The following is a 23,875-nucleotide window of genomic DNA, read 5'->3' on the forward strand; positions in this document are numbered from 1 at the left end:
CTTTCTGAAGCAATGTGGGTTGGTTTGGGGTTTGGTTTTGGGTTTGTTTTTTAAATGTGAGATTTTTAGCTTTTTTTTACATTTGCTAAAGGTCCAGATACTGTTCTGGAAACACAACTGAAGCTAAGAAATGGGTTGGGGTGTAAACCAGCAGGAATCTAAGCCTACTATTCCAACCCCACCCACCACCACCCCCCACCCCCGAGCCTTTTGCTTTGTTTTGCTTTCGTTTCCTTTGCTCCGTGATGCACTTTTAAAACGACCCTTCCCAACAAGGGCCTCCATTCTCTGCTCTAACGAATGAACAACACCAATGTGCTCCCAACTATCACTCAGAGGTTCATTTATTTCTTCCCAGGCGCTGAAGAGAAAACAAACCTGGAGCTCATTATCCTGGTTGGCACTGCAGTGATTGCCATGTTCTTCTGGTTGCTGCTTGTAATCATCCTCCGGACCGTTAAGAGGGTAATGAAACAACTTCTCCTACTGTCCTATCAGCCCTGCTCTTGCATGACAAATGAGAGCTGACTCGAGGCCCTTTTGTGGTGTTTCTTCCCATTGTTCTTAAATCAACAGGCACTATTCCCCCCCCACCCCGTGCCATAACATTCTCGCCTACAACCCAGGGCATAGAAATTTGTTTTTTAATTGAACAGGCCCTTGCAAAAAAAAAAACCAAACCAAAACAAAAACCCCAACAACAACACCAACAAAACCCCAAGTGTCCCAACTGGTTTTGTTTATGAAATAATAAAAAATTAATGCAAGTAATTAATGATGATGACACTTATGGTGTAGGGAAGTGGTAGCCTGGCATTTCTGGGAACTAGGGGCGCGCTGCAGAGTGAGAAAATGGCACTTCGCCTGCAGAAAGTCTGTGCCACTACAACTCATTCCATTTTCCAGGCCAATGGAGGGGACATGAAGACTGGCTACCTGTCAATCATCATGGATCCTGATGAAGTCCCTCTCGATGAGCACTGTGAACGGCTCCCCTATGATGCCAGCAAGTGGGAATTTCCCAGGGACCGCCTAAAGCTGGGTATGTCTGCAGAGCAGGAGTCATCTAGAGATGCTGCTGGGGGATGTCTGCAGGGCAGGAGTCATCTAGAGATGCTGCTGGGGATGTCTGCAGGGCAGGAGTCATCTAGAGATGCTGCTGGGGATGTCTGCAGGGCAGGAGTCATCTAGAGATGCTGCTGGGGGATGTCTGCAGGGCAGGAGTCATCTAGAGATGCTGCTGGGGGATGTCTGCAGGGCAGGAGTCATCTAGAGATGCTGCTGGGGATGTCTGCAGGGCAGGAGTCATCTAGAGATGCTGCTGGGGATGTCTGCAGGGCAGGAGTCATCTAGAGATGCTGCTGGGGATGTCTGCAGGGCAGGAGTCATCTAGAGATGCTGCTGGGGATGTCTGCAGAGCAGGAGTCATCTAGAGATGCTGCTGGGGATGTCTGCAGGGCAGGAGTCATCCAGAGATGCTGCTGGGGGATGTCTGCAGGGCAGGAGTCATCTAGAGATGCTGCTGGGGGATGTCTGCAGGGCAGGAGTCATCTAGAGATGCTGCTGGGGGATGTCTGCAGGGCAGGAGTCATCTAGAGATGCTGCTGGGGATGTCTGCAGGGCAGGAGTCATTATGTTTAGTTTGGAAGAGAGGAGGCTGAGGGGAGACCTCCTGACTGTCTACAACTGCCTGAAAGGGCATTGTGGAGAGGTTGGTGCTGGACTCTTCTCACAGGTCATTAGTGATAGAGCAAGAGGGAATGGCCTCAAGCTGCCACTGGGTAGGTTTAGACTGGACAGTAGGAAACATTTTTTTGAGGGCAAGAGTGGTCAGGCATTGCAGTGATACTGCAGTCAGCCCTGTGCTGGGAGATGGTTCAGGTTGTCACTTGCCATTGGTCTGCCCTGGGACAGCACATCCAGATGAGTCCCATAGGATATAGTGCTCATGGAGGGCCTGCAGGACATGGCCTATGAAGAGTGCCTGAGGGAGCTGGGGGTGTTCAGGCTGGAGAAGAGGAGGCTCAGGGGAGACCTCATTGCTCTCTGCAGCTCCCTGAAGGGAGGTTGGAGTGAGGAGGGGGCAGCCTCTGCTCCTTGGTGGCAAGGGACAGGAGCATAGGAAATGGTTCCAAACTGAGCCAGGGGAGGTTCAGGCTGGATGCTAGGAGATAATTCTTCCCAGAGAGGGTTCTCAAACATTGGGATGGTCTGCCCAGGGCAGTGCTGGAGTCACCATCCCTTGGGGTGTTCAAGCAGTGTGTGGAGCTGGTGCTTAGGGACATGGTTTGGTGTTGACCCTGCAGTGCTGGCTCTAGGGCTGGACTGGATGAGCTTGGAGGTCTCTTCCAACCAGACACATTGTGTGATTCTGTCTCGGTTCTTTGCAGGGTTTGTCATTAGACCAAAATCCAGGGCTGCTTAAGGTGATGGTGCTGATCTGCTCTCCTCTCCCTTCCTGCCTTTTGGAATTCTGGCTTTTAAGATTCCTCCTCTCCCCATTATCCACTCACTGTGAATTTCTGATGCAGAAGGCCAGTGTAGAGCTGCTGTTTGTTCTGCATCTTTTGCCCAGTGTGCCAGGCAGCTAAAGCAGAGTGTATTCATGTTCATCTTCTCACTTGCAGGTAAACCTCTTGGGCGTGGAGCTTTTGGCCAGGTCATAGAGGCAGACGCCTTTGGGATCGACAAAACTGCCACCTGCAGAACAGTGGCAGTCAAAATGCTGAAAGGTAAAAATGCTGCCTGGAACTCCACCTTGAATGCACAAGGCAGGGATAATACAGGGATAATTCTGTAACCAGTAGACAGGAAAAAGCAAACTGCTTGTACCAATGGTGCACACACCCTCTTATGTCCTGTGCTGCCCAGAGGAAGGATCAGTGTTGGTAACTGACACCTCTGAGGGCTGCTGCCACCCTGCCTCTGTCTCAGGAGGGAAGGGAGCGTGTTTGTCCTGCTGCTGAAAGAAGCATCGGGGTCATGCCTGCCTTGGGATCACAGTGTGACCTCTGTGAGACTGAGAGCAAAGCTGCCCAAGCCTGCTGACAGGGAGATGAAGGCATCTGATGGGCTTAGAGCTTCTGCAAAGTCAGTTGAGCTGAAAGGGGCAGGCAGCTGTGTGAGGCAGTACCAGCATCCCACTGCAGAAACTCCTCTCTTGGTGTCATCTGTGCCTCTCTGACAGCTTTCTCTGCTCTGTCTGAAGCTAATGGGCTGCAGAGCAACTGCTTTGTACAGGGCCAAGCAGAGGACATCTGCTCTTCCTTCTTGCCTAGTCACTCTTTCTTGGCTGAAGATGCCCTGGGGCTTTCCAAGTTGTTATTTTAGCAGTGTGCTCCTGTCCATGGGTGTGCTGGATGTAGAGCAAATGCATCTTGCCTGTGTCTGCACTGCACTCCTAGTTTTGCTCCATTCCCCCCAGTCCTATCACTCCCTGGCACCCTCAAAAGTCCCTCCCCAGCTTTCTTGTAGCCCCCTTCAGATACTGGAAGGCCACAAGAAGGTCTCCTCAGAGCCTTCTCCTCTCCAGACTGCACAACCCCAACTCTCTCAGGCTGTTTCCAGAGCAGAGCAGCTCCAGCCCTCTGCTCATCCTCATGGCCCTTCTCTGGACACCTTCCAGCACCTCCAGCAGGTTTCAAGCTATTCTTGCCAGTAAGAGGCAAAGGACAGAGTACAAACTGCTCAAAAGCTCTGTAGGGAGGGAAAAAAAAAAAAAAAATGTTTGCTAATCTGGAATGGCTGTGTCCCTGTTCTGATGTACTGCCCTGGAAAACCTTTCAAGCAGAGCAGAATCCACCCTGTCAAGCATCTACCTGACTTCCATCAGTGTCCTGCAGCATGGCTGACCCAGGCTACCAACCAACAAAACTTCCCACTAGGAGGACTGGAAAAATAAGAGAAGAGAATGCAGGGAAAACCTTTCTGTCTGTGATGCTCCTGATCCTGTGCTGTCTTTCCTCTGCAGAGGGTGCAACCCATAGTGAGCACAGAGCACTGATGTCAGAGCTGAAGATTCTCATTCACATCGGTCACCACCTCAACGTTGTCAATTTGCTTGGAGCCTGCACGAAGCCAGGAGGTGGGGAACTTCTCCATGGGTGGGAAGGTGCTGCTGGAAACCCTGTATCTGCTCACTTCTGCTGCAGAGAAAACTGAGTTTCAAAACTAAGGGTTGAAAGGAATAGTCCATTTAACACAAAAAGTAAAATCTGGCCAGAGTGAGCAGGTCCAGAGGTGGAATAAGGGCTCAGAAGCCCTGACTTCTGCATCCAGCTCCATCCCCTAGCTGTGCTATCACTTTGTTTCTCTGTGCCTCACGTCTGCTTTTCTAGGACAGCCTATGTGGAACAAATTCTGAGTCCAGTACCTGGTTTAACAAGTTTGTCTTAGCCTTGTCACCAGCTAGAGTGTGACTACAAGTTGTGACTTCCCCCCACTTGCTCTGAGTGGGCTGTGGGTGCCTCTGTGTGTGTGTGTGGGAGGGGAGATTGCAATTTGGATGAACCTATTCTGCTTTATAACCAGGGACAGATGTTTTGTGTAACAAACCCAGCACTGCAAGCTAATTTGGAAGAAATTCAGTGTAAAGTAACTCAGTAATAACTCTTCAGGGAAGCTGACTTGCTGGCTTCCTCTGGGATCAGCATTTCATTTGTGAAAGTTCCATGACAGAAGTGCAGTAGTTGAGGGGAAACATAATACATAAATATTTCTTTCCTTGTTTGTTCCATCATAAAATAGAGATGGCCAGGATCTGGAAGCTAGGAGGGGAATTCATCATTGTGGCATGAGCATGAAATTCCCCGTTTGGATTGGACATTCAGGCATCTATGCCTGACACAGAGAGTCTTGGCTTTAAGTTTTTAGGGCTTGAAGTGCCTGCATGAAATTCATGGATAGTCACAGAGTTGTCAGGGTTGGAAGGGACCTCAAGGAGCATCCAACCCCCCTGCCATGGGCAGGGACACCTCACACTACAGCAGGTTGCTCACAGCCACATCCAGCCTGGCTGCAAAAACCTCCAGGGATGAGGCTTCCACCACCTCCCTGGGCAACCTGTGCCAGTGTCTCACCACCCTCATGGGGAAGAATTTCTTCCTAACATCCAACCTGAATCTCCCGATTTCTAGTTTTGCTCCATTCCCCCCAGTCCTATCACTCCCTGACACCCTAAAAAGTCCCTCCCCAGCTTTCTTGGAGCCCCCTTCAGACACTGGAAGGCCACCAGAAGGTTTCCTTGGAGCCTTCTCTTCCTCAGACTGAACAGCCCCAACTCTCTCAGTCTGTCTCCAGAGCAGAGCAGCTCCAGCCCTCTGCTCATCCTCATGGCCCTTCTCTGGATACCTTCCAGCACTTCCAGATCCTTCCTGTAACAGAGGCTCCAGAACTGGACCATGTGTACCTTATTGCAGAGTGGTTAATTGTGGACTGGACATTCAGGCATCTATACCTGAAACAGAGTCCTGGGCTTGAAGTGCCTGCACAAAATTCATGGATAAATCACCCTGTGTAATTTATTGCAGAGTATTTCATTGCACTGAAGATCACTCCAGGGTGTATCCTGCATCCTTGCAAGGTCAATGAGCACAGTTATTGGTGCTTTAAGCACATCACTATACATTTTCCCATGTGGAAGTAGGGTTTTATAGTCTGGAGAACAGAAGGCTGAGAGGGGATTTAATTAATATCTATCAATACCTGAGGGCTGGGTGTCAAGAGGGAGGGGACAGGCTCTGCTCACTTGCACCCTGTGTTAGGACAAGGGGTGATGGATGGAAACTCCAGCACAGGAGGTTCCACCTCAACATGAGGAGGAAATTCTTCCTTTTGAGGGTCCCAGAGCACTGGAACAGGCTGCCCAGAGAGGTTGTGGAGTCTCCTTCTCTGGAGACTTTCCATACCCATCTGGATGCATTCCTGTGTGACCTGTGCTGGGTTCTCTGGTCCTGCTCTGACAGGGGGGTTGATCTTCAGAGGTCCCTTCCAACCCCTAACATCGTGTGATCCTTTGCTTTCTTTTCCTTCTTTATCCAGCAGAAAAGGAAACATTTCCTTCTTGGCTTAAATTTTTTTTTTTTTTTAATTATTGGCATTAAACCCCCAAAATCTCTGTGTAGCAGAAGACGTTTTAAAATTTCTGTATTCCTAGCAGCAAATCCTGCTGTGGGATCAGGTGGGACCCTGAATGTTCTCCCTAAGGAATGGCTTTATGCATTGCACAGGCCCACTGATGGTGATTGTGGAATACTGCAAGTTTGGCAACCTGTCAGCTTACCTACGGAGCAAGAGGAGTGAGTTTGTGCCCTACAAGGTAAGGAGCCCAGGTGGACAGGGTCAGGTTTGGTCTGGTGGGGATTTTCCACACACAGTGTTTCTGTTTCTGGTGCAGGCTGAAGTGCCAGCCCTCGGGGACGCCGAGTGTCTCACCCCTCTCATGGGAACGAGAGATGGCAAAGACATCAGAGGTCATCCAGCTTCCCCCCAGGCTCCTGCAGTGGAGCTCTTTTGTTATTGTTAGCTTAAAATGTGCAAAGGAATTGGGCTTCCACTATTTCCCTTGGCAGATTGTTCTCCACTTGGCCCTATCTGCCAGGAAGTTTTCTCTGATTATCAGCCTGAATTTTTTCCTTTCTTAGTTAAGGCCAGACCACCTTAAATAACTGCAGTGCCTGCTTAGGGGATCCAGCAGATGCCCTGGGGATCTTCTAGCACCTGATTATTCTTTCTCCTGTTCCCTTGGCTCACTGCTGACCAGGCTAGGCATCTTTTTTGCTGTTAATCATCTTATAGAGCTGATGTGTCCCAGGAGGTTACAGTCAGTTTGTCACCTCCCAAGCCCTTTGCAAAGGGAAGCTCTATCACAGCACCCATTCTTTACATCCCAATTTGAAAGGAGGAGGAGGAGGAGGATGGAGGATGGCATTTTCAAACTAATTTCTGGATGCCCTTGAGAGGGAGTCTGATTTCTGGAGAGGGTTGGGAGGATCCATCCTGTCTGAGGTCAGATTGCTGTCTGCCCAGTGCTGAGCATCCTGCTTGGGACCCTTATCTTTTTTTTTTTTTTTCACCCACAGCCTTTGAGCTATGCTCTGCCACACTGGTAGACCTGAGCCTTCCTGCAGTGGCTATCTTCAGATCAGAACTTTTTCTTGGTTCCTCAGGGGGGTTTATTTTTCTCTGTCCTTGGAGACGTTGTTTACTATTTTATATTGGCAAAGGCAACTCACTTCATCCTCTTGTGAGGTAAAAAGGATAAACATCTGAGAGGCCTTGAAAGAAGAGGCACAAAGGTGCTGACCCTTGCTTACATAAGTGATGGGGATGGGAAAATAACTAAAATAACAGTCCTGCCAGGGCAGAAAAGTCACCAAACTGAAGTAAGAGAAAATGGAAACTTGGTGGGGGAAACCTCTGTGACTGGCATCCTCCCTAGAGGCACTCAGTGGCTTAGGAGAAGAAGGGAAGAAATCAGATTTTTGAGGGCTGGTTAGAGTTCTGGCCAGGGTAGAGGTTAAGCAGAAGGCCCTTTGCAGCAGCAGGACGTAAAGCTGTAGCAGAATGAAGAGGCTTGAGGGGGTTGGCAGCATCCACATGTGCACCACAAGCAGCTCCAAAGGATGCATTTATTCCCCAGCACGTGGAGGTGTAGGGGGTTGAAAATTCCTCCCAACATTAAACTGCCAGCCCAGCCCAGCCCAGCTGGAAGCAAAAGAAGCTGCATTTACAAGCAAAACTACACTCTATAATGGAACACAATGAATATGTACAAAATATACAATATTTACAGGTATTTACAATTGATAAACAGCACAAGAACCACCCCCCCCGGCCAAAAAAACAGGGGAGCTAATAGCTTCCCCTTCCCTGCCCCCTTCCCTCTACCCACCTGGACGCAAAGGGAGAAGAGAAAGAGCAGAGAATTGTTTGTTAGTACTTAGCCAAAGCAAAGAACACAGCCAAGGTCAGCAAAGAGCCAGCAGGAGCACCAGCCAGAGCCAAGAAGCTGAAAAGAGAGAAAATTAGTGAACACATCTAACTTTATATCTATTATCTATCCAATAGGGTTGTTCAGAGCTTGTCATTATTTTCCTTTTTACACCCAGGGGTGATTTATTTACATTCTACTACTTTCTGGTCAAGATCTGTGAAAAACTGTCAAGGCACAGCCTGAAACTACCAGAGGAGGTGTTCCTGGGGGAGGTGGCTGGGAGGATGTGGGAGTAGACTAATGGCATGCTGTGGAGTGGCAGAGTGTGCTTAGGGGCTGGGGGTTTGCTGAGTCTGCCTCCCTGCCAGCCTGGCATGTCCCTACCATCCCTGCACTTGGATGAGTGCAGCACTGGGGTGACCTTCAGTGGTGCCCCCGGTGCAGAGTGTGAGGAGCACCATTGCCTCTCCCAGGGAAGCTTCTGGTAGGCTTTCTGCTTCTGATTTCTCCCACTCTGCCCTCACTTTTCTAGACCAGAGGTGCCAGGCTCCGGCAGGGGAAGGAGAACTACATGGGTGAGGTCTCTGCAGACCTGAAGCGGCGGCTGGACAGCATCACCAGCAGCCAGAGCTCAGCAAGCTCTGGCTTCCTGGAGGAGCGCTCCCTGAGCGACGTGGAGGAGGAGGATGGTAGGTTAGGTCTTCTTCTGGGGCTGGAGCAGCTGCCATTGGTGGGGTCTGATGTGATTTCCAAAGCTCCCTTGGGGCCCCTGTGATTTCCAAAGCTCCCTTGACGTTGTGTGCAGAGCCAACCCCCTCAGCATGACCTATTTTAACACCTCTGGGGGAAATGGCAGAGCACAAACTCCCCAGGCAGTGCAGAGAGGGATGTGCCAGGATGCTAAATGGCCCTTTGAGGGTTCCCTAAGGAACATGGGATTTGTATGCTGTGAATAAAGCAGAAGTTTGTGGTGTCTCACGGTGCTCAGAAGGCTCTCAGTGGGGAAGGACGAACAGAAAACCATTCCCCTTCTGATTGCAGCAGAGTGCATAGGTCAGAAGAGAGGAAATGGTCTGAAATCATCACAGGAGAGGTTTAGGTTGGATACTAGGAAGAATTTCTGTCCTGACAGAGTGCTCTGGGATTGGAGCAGGCTGCCCAGGGAGGCGGTGGAGTTACCATCCCTGCAGGAGTTCAAGAAACCTGTGGCCATGGCACTTGGGGACATGGTGGTGCTGGGTTGATGGTTGGACTCAGTGATCTTAGAGCTTTTCCAACCCAAACAGCAATCTGGTTCTGAGATCCTGACACTCTAGCTGTGTGTCCTCAGTGTTTACCCAGAAGTTAAATACCATGCAACACCATCTGCTTCACTGCTTATTAGCAGAGAGGCTGATTTGCCTTCCCACTGTGCAGGTGGTCACTCAGAAACAGGAAACCTGAATTATCCTTTCACTGAAAACCTCTCCTGGGTGCACACACCCTCTGCTGTGCTTCCACTGATGCCTTTGCCATGCTCTCCTTTGGCAGAGGCAACACCAAGTGCTCAGTGCTGCCAGGGTTTATCAGGGATTGCTGATTTCAGCAAGTGGTGGGATCAGGCTGGTCCAGAGGGAGGCCACAGTTCCACTGCTTGTACCTCTACTTCTGCTAAAGATCATTTTACACAAAGAACATCAGCATGTTAACAGGGAGGGGGATCTTGCAGTTTCAGTGTGATCCTAACAGGCAATGTGATGCATTTCCACACCATTGTGGTCATTCTTCAGACCTCTCTGGTGTGAGCACTGCCCCTCCAAGCTAGGATGTTTTAAGAAATGTGTAGATAGTCCTAAAGCACACCTTGAGATGAAGAGTTTAGCCACCAGGGTTGCAATTCTTGGTAGATTTCTTCTTAAAATCAAGAGCTGACCGAAGTCTGCTCTGGCCAACCTGATCAGTAGATCTGCTGACTGCAGAGGGGGTTGGACCAGATGACCTTTGGAGGCTCCTTCCAGCCCAGACCATTCTGTGATTCTGTTTATTTCAGCAGGAAGTAAATACTTAGGTATCTTTGTTGGATGCTTGAGTACATTGTTTCTCCAGGTCACGAGAGGATGAGGTTAGGCTTCTTCCACCCTAAACTAGCAGGGCTTGTTGCCAAATTCAAACCTTTCTCCCTGTGGCATGTCCTTGCCCTGCAAGGACTAGGTGGGGCCTCCCTCATACTGGTTTCCAAATGAATCATAGAACATTAGAGGTCAGAAGGGACCTCCAGAGATCATCCAGTCCAACACAGGGTCATCCAAGGTAGAATGCACAGGAACACATCCAAGTGGGATTTGAAAGTCTTCACAGAAGGAGACTCCACAACCTCTCTGGGCAGCCTGCTCCAGGGCTCTGTCACCCTCCCTGTAAAGAAGTTTCTCCTCATGTTGAGCTGAAATCTTCTATGTTGGAGCTTGTACCCCTTGTTCCTTGTCTTATCACTGTGCACCACCCAAAAGAGCCTGGCCCCCTCCATTTGACACCCACCCCTCAGCTATTGATAGGCATTGATCAGATCCCCTCTCAGCCTTCTCTTCTCCACACTAAACACCCTCAGGGCTCTCAGTCTCTCTTCGCAGGGGAGATGCTCAAGTCCCTTAATCATCCTCCTGGCTCTCTGTTGGTTTCTCTCCAGCAGGTCTCTGTCTCTCTTGAGCTGGGGAGCCCAAAATTGAACACAATATTGCAGGTGTGGTCTCAGCAGGGAAGAGCAGAGCAGAGGGGGAGAAAGACCTCCTTAGCCCTGCTGGCCACACTTTCTTGATGCACACTTTTCTTGAATCTTCTGCAACCACAAGCAAGCTTTTGCTGTCCTAGCAACCTGGGAGCTGAGCTTTGGTTGTTTTCCCTTGGGGATTGTTTTGCAAAACATTCCAGTGATAGGAACTCTGGAAACAAGTGAGGAGGTATGGAGTTTATAACCAATCATCTCCTAGTTCATTTTACACAGGACCAGCCTGGGGTGAAAGGGGTAATTATACAGCCAAACAGAGAGGTGCTTTGCTCTTCCAGTTGGATGTGGCAGAAAGTTAAGTTGGACTTTTACATAAGAAGCAGGTAATCGTGACAAAGGGTGACATGTCTTACTGTCATCTGATTCTTTGCAGCTGGGCCTGAAGACCTTTGCAAGAACCCTTTGACCATGGAGGACCTCATCTGTTACAGCTTCCAGGTGGCCAGAGGGATGGAGTTCTTGGCTTCACGCAAAGTAAGGAAGCTCTCAGGAGGAGTGGCATGTTATTTATTTGGCTAGAGGGTGAAACACCACCTTCATCCTTGCCCTGCTCTCATCTGCAACATTTTCCTTTTGCTCTAAGACATAGCCAAGTCATCAAGGCTAGAGAGTGAAGCAACCCATGCCTCGATTGATATAAGTGGTAATAGTGATCTCCATAAGGCTTCTGGGTCACAGACTCACAGAAGATTCATGAAGCAGTTGGAGAAGGGCAGCTGACTTACAGGGATGGTTAAAGGAATTAGGGACAAATCCCTGGTAACTGAGTCACAGAACCATTCAGGTTGGACAAGCCCCTCAGGATCACCAGGGCCAACCCTGAACCCTACTCTGCAAGGCTCACCCCTAAACCAGAGCCCCAAGCACCACATCCAAACCACCTTCAAACACATCCAGGCTTGGGGACTCCACCACCTCTCTGCCCAGCACATTCCAATCCCTGACCACTCTTGCTGGGAAAAAACTGAAGCTAAACTAAAGGGTTTTTCTCTGAGGAGGTTGCCTGTAACTTGTGCAGTGGGATTGAAAGGGCAGTGTGAGGAGAGACAGTGCTCACCAGTGAGACTGCAGGGGTGACTCCCTGGAGAGTTTCTTACCAGAGGTGTCCTGGCAGTCAACAGCATCTCACTCACCTGCATTTTGGCCTTCTAGAAGTGCTTTTCTCTGCTTTGATCCTAGATCTGTTTCAAAGGCTGTAAATTCGAGCAAGGGTGAGGAACTGCCTGCAGCTGTATAGAAACAAACAAACAAATACTTAGAAATGGGGAAAGGAAATGGAAGCAGGGAGTATAACACTGCTCTAGAGTGCAGGCTGGGTGTTCAAGAGCAGACTTCAGAGGCTTTCCTAAAACCATGCATTTCTCTGCATTTCATACATCCTGGCTGCTGTGTGTTTGCACAAGTGCCAGGTCCTGCACTTGGGGCACAATAACCCCGAGCAGTGCTGCAGGCTTGGGGCAGTGTGGCTGGAAAGCTGCTGGCAGAAAGGGACCTGGGGCTGCTAGTGGACAAGCAGCTGAAGAGGAGCCAGCAGTGTGCCCAGGTGGCCAAGAAAGCCAAAGGCATCCTGGCTGGGATCAGCAATGCTGTGTCCAGCAGGAGCAGGCAGGGGATTGTCCCCTGGCACTCAGCTCTGCTCAGGCCACACCTGGAGTGTTGTGTCCAGTTCTGGGCACCTCAATGCAAGAGAGATGTGGAGGTGCTGGAGCCAGGGCAGAGGAGGGCAAGGAAGCTGTGAAGGGCCTGGAGAAGAAATCTGATGAAGAGAGACTGAAGGAGCTGGGGATGGTTAGTTTGGAAAAGAGGAGGCTGAGGGGAGACCTCCTGGCTGTCTGCAACTACCTGAAAGGACATTGTGGAGAGGTTGGTGCTGGTCTCTTCTCACAGGTAATTAGTGACAGAACAAGAGGGAATGGCCTCAAGCTGGGACTGGGTAAGTTTAGACTGGACAGTAAGAAACATTTTTTCAGTACAAGAGTGTTCAGGGATTGGAATGTGCTGGGCAGGGAGGTGGTGGAGTCCCCAAGCCTGGATGTGTTTGAAGGTAGTTTGGATGTGGTGCTTGGGGCTCTGGTTTAGTGGTGAGCCTTGTAGAGTAGGGTTGAACTTGGTGATCCAGAGGGTTTTTTCCAGCCTGAATGTTTCTGTGATTTCTGAGAAGTATGGCTTTCCAGCATCTGCAGTTGCAGTCTATCCTGGAAGCAATCTGCAGCCACTTTTGAAGCCTGTTTTTTTGTTTTGGTTCGGTTTGATTTGTTTTTTTTTTCACTTCAGGCTCCTGAGGCTTGAGCTTAGAAGTCTTTGGGTTGTTGACTAAGCTGTTGCACATAGGTAAAGAGGTGGACTTTCTGCAGTCAAGATCAGTTTGTGTTGGAATCAAATCAGCATCTTACTGTGGTTATGTTTTTCAGAAAGAGAGTTGGATTTGAGTAAATCACCATTAGTGAATCTCATGGTAATCAGAGCTGAAGCTGCTTTCTGTCAGCTCCTTGTGATAATTAATTAGCTAACTTCAAAGACCCTCTCTGCATAGTGGGTAAACAGATCTGTGTTTGGCCTGGGGAACACAAGTCCCCCTTGAGCCAAATCAGTTGTGACCATCAAAAAGGCACTTGAAAAAAAAAAGATAATAAAAAAAAAATCCCTGCCTGTTGCTGCTGAGGTTTCTTTTTCTTGCAAGGTTTTGAGAACGGCCTGGCCTTTGAGGGTGGGACAGGACAGATGTGAAAGAGATCAGCGTGGTGGGCAGGGCTGTGGTGGGCAGGGCTGTGCTAGCAGGCAGCCTGTGGAGCTGTTGCCTCCTCTTTGCAGTGCATCCACAGGGACCTGGCTGCTCGTAACATCCTCCTGGCAGACAACAACGTCGTCAAGATCTGTGATTTCGGCTTGGCTCGGGACATCTACAAAGACCCAGACTACGTCAGGAAGGGAGATGTGAGTTTCAGGTTCCCTGCTGGAAAGGGATTTCATGTTTGGAAGGAGGAGGAACATGAAGGGAGGACTCCTTCTTTGTTCCCCTTTAAGTGGGTTTGTGGGAACTCAGTGTTTTCTGTTCTGGCAACTCTTTCAGGCCAGACTACCCCTCAAGTGGATGGCACCAGAAACCATTTTTGATAGAGTGTACACCATCCAGAGTGATGTGTGGTCCTTTGGAGTTCTGCTGTGGGAAATATTTTCACTAGGTGAGTTGCTTTCATTTTACTGAGCCATCTTAAATTTAAACCACAGGGTCTGAAGAAAATAAAGTGTTCACAGTTAGGGGTTGAAAGGGACCTCCAGAGATCATCCAGTCCAACCCCCCTGCCAGAGCAGGACCAGAGAATCCAGCACAGGTCACACAGGAACACACCCAGACAGGGCTGGAAAGGCTCCAGAGAAGGAGACTCCACAACCTCTCTGGGCAGCCTGTTCCAGTGCTCTGGGACCCTCACAGTGAAGAAGTTCCTCCTCATGTTGAGGTAGAACCTCCTGTGCTGGAGTTTCTCCATCCATTGCCCCTTGTCCTATCACAGGGCACAAGTGAACAGAGGCTGTCCCTGTGCCTTCCTGACCTCCAGCCCTCAGGTATTTACAGACATTGATCAGATCCCCTCTCAGCCTTTTCCTCTCCAGACTGAACAGCCCCAGGGCTCTCAGCCTCTGCTCCCCAGGCAGTGCTCCAGTCCCTTCAGTATCCTGGTAGCTCTCTGTTGGACTCTCTCCAGCAGATCCCTGTCCCTCTTGAACTGGGGAGCCCAGAACTGGATGCAATATTCCAGGTGAGGTCTCACTAGGGCAGAGTAGAGGGGGAGGAGAACCTCCCTGGATCTGCTGGACACACTCCTCTGAATGCACCCCAGGACCCCATTGGCCTTCTTGGCCACCAGGGCACATTGCTGTCCCCTGCAGAACTTGTTACCCACCAGCACTCCCAGGTCCTTCTCCACAGGGCTGCTCTCCAGCAGATCACCTCCTAACCTGTACTGCTGCAGTTTATTCTTCCTTCCCAGCTGCAGGACTCTGCATTTGCCCTTGCTGAACCTCATTAGGTTCCTCTGTGCCCAGCTCTCAGTCTGTCCAAGCCTCACTGAATGGCCACACAGCCTTCAGGTGTCTCAGCAAAGCCTCCCATGCCAGCATCTTCTTTAGGATTATGTTTTCCTTCTTGAAAATCTCCTGTTTATTTTCTCCATCAAAATAAAAGACTCCAATCTCCTTAAAAATGCAAATATAAGATCATGGATTTGAAATACTTCTTCATACAGTATCAGTATGTGATGATGTGCCTCATTTACTCATTCACATCACAGACAGAAACTGCTTGCACAGCTTAAATACACTGAATTACCTTATTAACTCAAATGGTTTGCTTGAAAATGAAGCCCAGAATGTAACAATCTCATGCACTGAAGTTCCTCTTGCTCCCATTTTAGGTGCCTCACCCTACCCGGGAGTGAAAATCGATGAAGAGTTCTGCAGGAGGCTGAAAGAAGGCACCAGAATGAGGGCACCAGACTATACAACACCAGAAATGTGAGAAACTCTTCTTCCACCTGCTCACATTTGCCTGACAATAACAGCAGGTGCTGGGGTAAGCAGCAGGTGCTGATGGTTCAATGGGCTCTGTCCTTCCAGGTACCAAACAATGCTGGATTGCTGGCATGGAGATCCGAAGCAGAGGCCAACTTTTTCAGAGCTGGTGGAGCACCTGGGCAATTTACTGCAAGCCAACGTCCGGCAGGTACATCAAATGTGTTCCGTGGTTGCTGAAGCCACCAGCTGGGTGACAAAACACTGCATTGGGCTGCCCAGAGACCTTGTGGAGTCTCCTTCTCTGGAGACATCCAAAACCCACCTGGATGTGTTCCTGTGGGACCTGCCCTGGGTGATGCTGCTCTGGCAGGGGGTTGGACTGGATGACCTCTGGAGGTCCCTTCCAACCCCTAACATGCTGTGATTCTGTGAGCTGATCCCCTCATGTCCTGCCAGCCACCACCAAGTCCCATAGCTGGGTGTTGTCCACTTCTTTCCCTGCTCCCATTACTGCCTGGCAGTGTGGCGGGTTGAAATGACTCCCAAAATAAAATTGGCAGACCAGCTTGGGTGGAAGCAAGTGAAGCTCTACTGACAAACACAGCTACAGTCTAGAAATATGAAATGCAAGGAATATGTACAAAATATACAATATTTACATATATTTACAATTGACATCACAAAAAAAAAAATCACAAGAACCTCCCCCTGGACAAAACCAGGGGGCTACTAAGAGCTTCCCCCACCCTCTACAAAGTAGAGAGAGAGAAGAGCAGAGAGTAGCTTCTTAGTACTTAGCCACAATAAGAGTGCAGCCAAGGTCAGCGAGAGCCAAGCAGAAGCACCAGCTGGTATCTGCCAGAGCAAAAGCAGCTGAAAAGAGAAAGAGTTAGTGTCCACAAGTACCTTTCTGTTAGTTATCAGCCCAAAGGCATTACTTAGACCTTATAAGTATTTTCCCTTTTGCAACCAATGGCAATTTTTTTTAACTTCTACCACTTTCCTACTCAAATCTGTGGAAAATTCTCTTAGGCATCAGCCTAAGACTGCCCCAGGCAGTCAGGGAAAGTTGCAGAATGACTTGTTGGGGGGCAGGATGCCAGAGGTCTGTTGTGATAACCAGAAGCCACCTTGTCATGCCAGCAAGGGCCTCCCATGACACCACTGTGGGGGTTACTCAGCTGTCTTGCTGGGGAGTCATTGGCCCAGGCTGAAGTTGCTGCTGGGTTGAAGATTTTTCAGCACACTGCAGAGGCATTGCAGCAGGTAGCTCCTGTTGATCTTACCCTGCCAGAGATGGATATCTCAGCCCCTGTGAGGGTGTGGGCTGCAGGGCTGTTAATGACTCCTCTCAAAAGGAGGAGTCCTCTCAAAATGCAGGCATTTTGCTGCCTGTCCCTGCAGATCAGCATATTAAGACTTGTCCTGTGGGCAGGTATTTTGGTAAGAGAGCCCACTCCATCCAGCTGGGGTATATGGGTTTCCCTCCCTGCTTCTCCATCTTGTACCTCCCTCTTCATGGGTTAGAGAAGTGAATAAGTCCAGGGCAAGAGGTGTGAGCACCCTGGAGGAAGGAGGCTGGATTTGGCCTTCCAAGACCTGAAGAGATCCTGCAGGAAGGCTGCAGAGGGACTTTGCTTCAGGGGTCTAGAGACAGGGCAAGGGGGAATGGTTTGAAGCTGAGGCAGAGCAGGGTTAGAGTGGAGCTGAGGAAGAAGTTCTTCAGTAGGAGGGTGAAATAGGCTGCCCAGGGAGGTTGTGGCTGCCTCCTCTCTGGGGGTGCTGAAGGCCAGGCTGGCTGAGACCTTGAGCAGCTGAGTGTAGTTGAGAGGTGTCCCTGGACATGGTGGAGAGGTTGGAGGAGATGAGCTCTGAGCTCCCTTCCAGCCTGAGCCATTCTAGCATTCTGTGATTTTGTTTTGCTTTTTTTCCATTCACTTTTCAGTTTAGTTTTTCTGATTCATATGCTGGAATCTATTTCAGTCTCAATTTCAATTTGTTTTTTTTTCCTTAATTCCCTTAGGTTCAGGTTCATTGAGATCCAAGCAGTACTAAAAACTACTTTTTCTTTCTTTCTTTTTTTTTTTTTAATTTCAAAGAATCAATAGAATGTTCACTTTATATATTGTTAAAGGATTAGGGTCATAAAAATATATATATTTTTTTTTAATTTAAAAGTACTTGTCAGTACTTAAAGCAGCTTTTCTTTTAATGCAGCCAAAGGTGGTAAGATGTTATCATAATCTAATAAAACAACCAAGTTAACAGTGTAGGACTGATGCATCCTCTGTGTGTAGCTGGTCGTGTCTGTCTGTCTGTCCCTGTAACCTATTTAATTTTTGCTTTTGTTTCACTGCATTCCACAGGATGGCAAAGACTACGTTGTCCTTCCTCTGTCAGTGTCGCTCAACATGGAAGAGGATTCAGGCCTCTCTCTCCCAACTTCACCTGCTTCCTGTAGGGAGGAAGAGGAAGTCTGTGATCCTAAATTCCATTATGACAACACAGCAGGAATTAGGTATTTTATATGGGTGACATCCTACTGGGGGCCACTGGGCAGGTTTTGTTCATGAAGAGGAAAAGACTTCAGCTGCCTACTCTGTATTTAACCTATTCCATAGAGATAAGAAGGTATCTGTAGAATCTGTAGGCAATATCCAAGGAATTTATTTCCCCCCTCCCAGATATTATATTTTCATTTAAAAAAAAAATCCACAATAAAATTTGTTATTTAATTTTTAAGAACCAGTGCAAATGCAAAGTTTTACCAATCCAGTTCCAGGAAGAGACTTTATTTCTTTACAAGGGCTTGCAGTGATGGGATAAGAGCAGGTGGAGTGAAGTTTAAGGAGGATAGATTTAGACTGGAGGTTAGGAAGAAATTCTTTAGAGTAAGGGTGGGGAGACACTGGAACAGGTTTCCCAGAGGGTTGTGGATGCCCCCCCTCCCTGGAGGTGTTCAAAGCCAGGCTGGGTGAGGCTTGGAGCCAGCTGTTCTAGTGAAGGGTGTCCCTGCCAATGCCCAGGGGGTTGGAACTTGATGACCATCAAGGTTCATTCCACCCCAAACCATTCTCAGTTTTGTTCACTCCCTTATATTTCAGATTCCCTAAAATAGTAATGGTAATGGACCTATTATTAATAACCTCTCTACCATTTCCCCTCCTGAAGTGAAATGTTGGTAAATAGGTCACGAACTGGTAGCCAAGGGGACTGGCACCTACTTAGTGTTGTCCCTGGTTTATGTCCACTGCTTGCTTCTAGTGGGCTGCTGGGGCATCCACGATGGACCACTAGTGGTAGATGCTGTTGGGTGTTGTGGCAGTAAGGAGTTTGTGCTGAGGCACTTAAGCAGGGCTTGTGCTGGACCTTGTGAGCACCTCAGGCATGGGATGTAAGCGTAAAAGTATTATCTCACCCAGTGCTGCCTAAGATCAAACTCAGCCACTTAGATCCTGGGAGCCTTGGCCCACTTGCTGCAATCCCAGAAGAAGGAGATGGATGCAGATGGATCAGAGCAGAGATGAACTGTGCCAGGGGAGGTTTAGGCTGGATGTTAGGGAAAGACTTCACAGAAAGAGAGATTGGCATTGGAATGTGCTGCCCAGGGAGCTGGTGGAGTCACCATCCCTGGAAGTGTTTAAAGAGAGACTGGATGAGGCACTTGGTGCCATGGATTAGTTGATTAGATGGTGTTGGGTGATAGGTTGGACTCTTCCAACCTGGTTGATTCTGTGAACTCTGTTGGCAGATTTCATGTGGTTTCCACAAAGTGGAGCCCTCTCCCTCGCTGCTTGTGTTGTATCCACCAAAGACAAAGTTCCTAATGATTTTGGGTGCCATAGGATGGCATTTTTATGTGGCCCTGGGAAAGCCCAGGCAGGCAGAGTGCATTTCTCTCTTCAGTTAACTTATGGTCCTGGAGCTGAAGTCTCAGCCTGAAGTTTTAGTAGTGGGGCAGTCCAAACCATAAATATTTCCAAGACACAATAAAAGCATGCTTTAACACTAAAAACATCACACTTATTTTCCACTTCTAGTATTTCCTGTATGGCTTTTCCTGGCCTCCCACTTCCTGTTATGAACAGAAGTAAGATCTGTCAACCTTTTAAAGAGACTTTGAATCTCTTCTCCCATCTTACAGCGTGACAGGCTTGTGAAAGGACCTGGGGAAACCATTCTAGGAGAGGCAAAGTGGGGAGCTGAAGACATCCTTAGAGACTTTATTCTGTTCTGGTAGCTGAAAACTATTTAGGAGGCATGGATCTTACTATACAGATGGTGGAAAAGATTGGTCTGTTCAGGAATGTCTTTTTCTGCCTTCACAAAAGTGCTAACTGTGAGAGAGAGGCTGATAAATTCTGCCTCTGAACTGGAGGAGGAAAAGCAAACACAGGCAAAAGAGAGGATGTGAAAGAATATATTTGGGTTGCTGAGGTAGATTAAAAGCAGCAGGACCTCCCTACACCTGCTTCATTTGGCTGAGCAAATAGAGCCCTGAATAATTGGCACTAAGAACAGTCAGGTGAGGAAAAGATGATGTAAGGAAGTGTAAAGATAGTGCCAGTTTTTAGAAAGAGCAGTGAAAGAGTAACCCTTAAATGTTGAATCCTTGAATCCTAGGAACAATCCTGAAGTCAATGGTCAGCTAAATCAATACTAAGTGCCTCCAGGAACATGAAGTGACTGCAAATGGCCAGCATGGAGTTGTCAGGAGCAAATCAAGACAAACCCATCTAGAGGGTTTCATTTGTAGAGAGCTGTTGGTGTGATGGGTAGCAGGGAGGACCTGTTTGGATTTCCTGCAGGGTGATTTTGCTCTTTCTTTTTGTGGGGCAGTAGGTCACAAAATGGGGGTTGGAACTACCTGAGGCAGTTGGAACTAGATGATCCTTGAGGTCCCTTCCCACCCTAACAATTCTATGATTCTATGAGAATACAAACATGTGTCAGGAAATACTCTCAGGACACCAGCTGAGGCCTCACCAGGCAGGAGTCAGACTCTGCATGTGGCTTCCCTCTGCCTCCATACTATTCCAGGTCCAGTTTGCACAGTAGCTTGGCTTAAACCAGGAGGATCTCATTCATTGCAGTCCATGTAGGCTCTCCGGTTGAGCAGAGACAGGAGACTCTTCAGAGCAGCAGGCTGAGATTCCCAGTCCTCACCACTCTGTAACTGCAGTTCTGTGCCTGTGTGGACAATTAAATACAAGCATATGGGGAGCTTTCAGACTCAGAAGGCAAGCTGTGGAATGACCCAAATCACTCAAGGTCAGCTGGTCAAAGAGGATCAGTTGACTCGATTGTCCCTTAGATGATTTTGGTCCTTCCAGGGTTGGATGGGAAGTGGATTAGATACCCTTGCAAAGTAACAGGAGCAGAAGTCATGGTCAGTGCTAAGCTCTTGAAAGAACAGGGTTTAAGTCTGGGAAGAGAATATGGAGAGGGAACATAGTCACAGTGTTCAGCACATGAAAAGTTGCTCAAAAGAGGATGCTAATTAATTAATGGTTCTGTGGCCCTGGCAATAGGTTGAATTTTCTTTGCAGCAAATACTTGGGTTTAGTATTTGAAAGCCATTCTAAAGTGTGATTGAGCACCTGAGCAAGCTGCACAGGGAACCTGTAAAAACTCCCAGCCAGCTTAGATTAGTGTCTGCTGGAGACAGGCAGGGCTCAGCATAGTTAGCCTCAAAGCTGGGAAATGGGAGAGTGACGTTCTTAGCTGCCTCCAGCTTTGTGCTTCAACTGCCTGCTGGTTTCCCTTCTAACTACATGGATTTTTGTTTCCCTAGAGTTGGGAACATAAATTTGTCCTGTTTAACTGGGGCAACATCTGTTTTGCTCCATAACCCCTTGGACAGAAAGCTGAGGGTGGCCGTTTTGTTTGTACATCCATGAAAGTCAATTTTATTTTATTTTATTTTCACTTTTTGTCCTTTTTTTTTTTTCTTTTTTGGATGGATGTCATCCTGGCCAGAGGGCTTCTCTTGGAGAAGAGCTTTCAAGAGAGATGCAGCACTCCCTGTCCTGATCCCCACAGTTTCAGGGCGTCAGGCTGCTGAGTCTGCTGTTGTTGTCTTAGGTCCAGCCAGGGGTCTCAGAAGTGCAGTCCAAGGGAAGAGACTCTTGTCTGGGCTCCAGGCTCCTCTGTTTATTATACTTCTAAGAGAAGCTTGCAGGAAGTGCAGCCCTCCAGTGTAACTGAGGAAAGGAGCTGTTTTCCCAAAGCCAGTTCTTAGAATTTTAGCTGAGAGACGAAGGCTGCCAGGAGCAGAAGGTCAGGAAGATGCCACTCTAGGCTGTTGGTCCTTTTCGCTAGATGGATGTTTTGAGGTTTGCATAATGTGTTTTGACAAAAGGCTTGAACTGCTCTGTGGGGAGATAAAAGGATTCTGCTATCTCTGTGCTCTTTGCAGCCAAGTTGTGGGTAGCGGACATGAACCCTTGGTGTGCTCTGTTTGCTTTTCAGTCAGTACCGACAAGATAGCAAAAGGAAAAGCCGCCCTGTCAGCGTGAAAACCTTTGAGGATGTCCCACTGGTAACCACTGTAAAAGTTGTTCAGGAGGTGAGTGTGTCTGTTCTTCATGTGGTTTTCCCTCCTAGAGATGTTTGTTGGTTTGTTTTTTTGGTGTTTGTTTGGTGTTTTTTGTTTTGTATTGTTTTATACAAAGGTCTGGGTTGGAAGGGACCTCCAAAGCTCATCCAGTCCAACCCCTCTGCACTCAGCAGGGACATCCTCAACTACATCCAGGTTGCCCAGAGCCCTGTCCAGCCTCACCTTCAATATTTCCAGGGATCGGATCCCAACCACCTCCCTGGGCAACCTGCTGCACTGTTCCAGCACCCTCAGGGTGCAGAACTTTATCCAGTTTAAATCTGCTGTGCTCTAGTTTGAAGCCATTGCCCCTGGTCCTGTCCCTGCAGGCCTTTGCAAACAGTCTCTCTCCATCCTTCTTGTAGCCCCCCTTCAGTAACTGGCAGGCTGCTATTAGGTCTCCCTGGAGCCTTCTCTTCTCCAGGCTGAACAGCTCCCTCAGCCTGTCCTCATAGCAGAGCTGCTCCAGTCCACTGATAACCTTTGTGGCCTTCCTTTGGACTGACTCAACCAGGTCCATGTCCTTCCTGTGCAGAGTTATTATTATTATTGTTGATACTAATTTATTATTAATTTCTAATGATGATGATGTTGTTGTTGTTATTAATCCTTTCCGTTTAATTTTGACACCTTTGTAGGAGAACCAAACAGATAGTGGGATGGTTCTTGCCTCAGAAGAGCTGAAGACTTTGGAGGAGAGTGACAAAGAAGTGAAAATCCCCTTTAGGTAAGGCTCAGGCTGCACAAAGACTTCAACAGGACCTTTTAAAGCCTGCAGCGTGTCAGAATTTGATTGGTCTTAGATGACCAAATCTTTTCCCTACTCTCTTTTTAAAAACTCAGAGGAAAACTGTGCACTGTATGGCTGCTCATCCATGTTTGGTACCAGGAGAGGAGAGGTGATGCAGCTGTTCGAAGCTTCAGCCAGCCAGCAGACAGGACTCACACTGAACAGCTGGAACAGCACCAAGCACCCCTTGAATCACAAAATTGTCAGGGTTGGAAGGGACCTCAAAGATCATCTTGTTCCACCCCTTTGCCTTGAGCAGGGACACTTTCCACTAGATCAGGTTGCTCACAGCCAGCCTTAAAAACCTCCAAGGATGAGGCTTCCACCACCTCCCTGGGCAACCTGTTCCAGTGTCTCACCAACGTCATGGGGAAGAATTTCTTCCTGACATCTAATCTCAGTCTCCTTTCCTCTAACTTGGATCCAGTCTCCCCAGTCCCCCTTGAAGGAACTGAGCTGGTGCACACAACTGAGCTTAGCTGTGAGGATCTGTCTGTGATGACAAAGAACACTTTATTTTTTTTCCCCCTAAAGCTGACTCTCGAGGTTTCAGGATGTACCTGGGTTGTGTTTTCAGAGCATTGGGCAGGGGTTTTATTATGCAGTTCACAGGAAGCACAGTGCTGCTGGTGCTGCTGAAAGCTCACGTATGCTCTCTGAGAGCTTCTCAGGAATTTTTTGTTTGTTTCCAGAACAACTTGAGAGCAAACAAAAGGTACAAGATTGCACCACAGCTCAGATGTGGGAAACCTCTCTGATTGTTTTTTTTTCCTCTTCATTTCATCTAACTCCTTGTGCCTCATAAAATTAAATCTCCTCTTATCACTGAAGTCAGGGTGGATGAAAAGGTCTCTGCTTATAATCAAATGTATGTTTTAAAGGCCTGGCAGGCAGTTTTGCTCAGTGCACTGTTTTGCTTTGGTTGTTGCTCTCATGGTGTTGCCCAGGGCTTGGTATTTTGGGCCAGTTCTGTTTAATATCTTTATTACTGATTTGGATGAGGGGGTGACATGGTTTAGTAGTCATGAGGTCTTGGGTGGCAGGTTGGACTTTGATGATCCTTGAGGTCTTTTCCAGCCTTATTGATTCTGTGATGGAGGACACCATCAGCAAGTATGCAGAGAACACTACATTGAGCAGGAGTGGTGATCTGCTGGAGGGCACTGCAGAGAGATCTGGAGAGGTTACACTGATGGGCAGAGGCCAACAGAATGAGGGGTAACAAGACCAAGTGCCAGGTCCTGCACTTTGGTCACAACAACCCCAAGCAATGCTGCAGGC

At 48.4% G+C, this 23,875-nt stretch overlaps 1 protein-coding gene across 1 annotated transcript in view; it reads left to right on the forward strand.

Moving 5' to 3' along the window:
* Positions 1-23,875, forward strand: part of KDR (kinase insert domain receptor) — a 51,195-nt gene that overhangs the window by 26,147 nt on the left and 1,173 nt on the right. Inside the window, exons 16-29 of the mRNA XM_054383290.1 lie at positions 359-465; positions 907-1,042; positions 2,628-2,732; positions 3,971-4,084; positions 6,228-6,316; positions 8,466-8,622; positions 11,068-11,168; positions 13,506-13,628; positions 13,765-13,876; positions 15,107-15,206; positions 15,309-15,414; positions 17,573-17,724; positions 21,678-21,774; positions 22,443-22,531. Of these exons, the coding sequence (XP_054239265.1) occupies positions 359-465; positions 907-1,042; positions 2,628-2,732; positions 3,971-4,084; positions 6,228-6,316; positions 8,466-8,622; positions 11,068-11,168; positions 13,506-13,628; positions 13,765-13,876; positions 15,107-15,206; positions 15,309-15,414; positions 17,573-17,724; positions 21,678-21,774; positions 22,443-22,531 (1,588 nt within the window). The remainder of the gene's footprint in view (positions 1-358; positions 466-906; positions 1,043-2,627; positions 2,733-3,970; positions 4,085-6,227; positions 6,317-8,465; positions 8,623-11,067; positions 11,169-13,505; positions 13,629-13,764; positions 13,877-15,106; positions 15,207-15,308; positions 15,415-17,572; positions 17,725-21,677; positions 21,775-22,442; positions 22,532-23,875) is intronic.

The sequence above is a fragment of the Indicator indicator genome, chromosome 8 (genome assembly GCF_027791375.1).
Source record: "Indicator indicator isolate 239-I01 chromosome 8, UM_Iind_1.1, whole genome shotgun sequence".
NCBI classification, from domain to species: Eukaryota; Metazoa; Chordata; class Aves; order Piciformes; family Indicatoridae; genus Indicator; species Indicator indicator.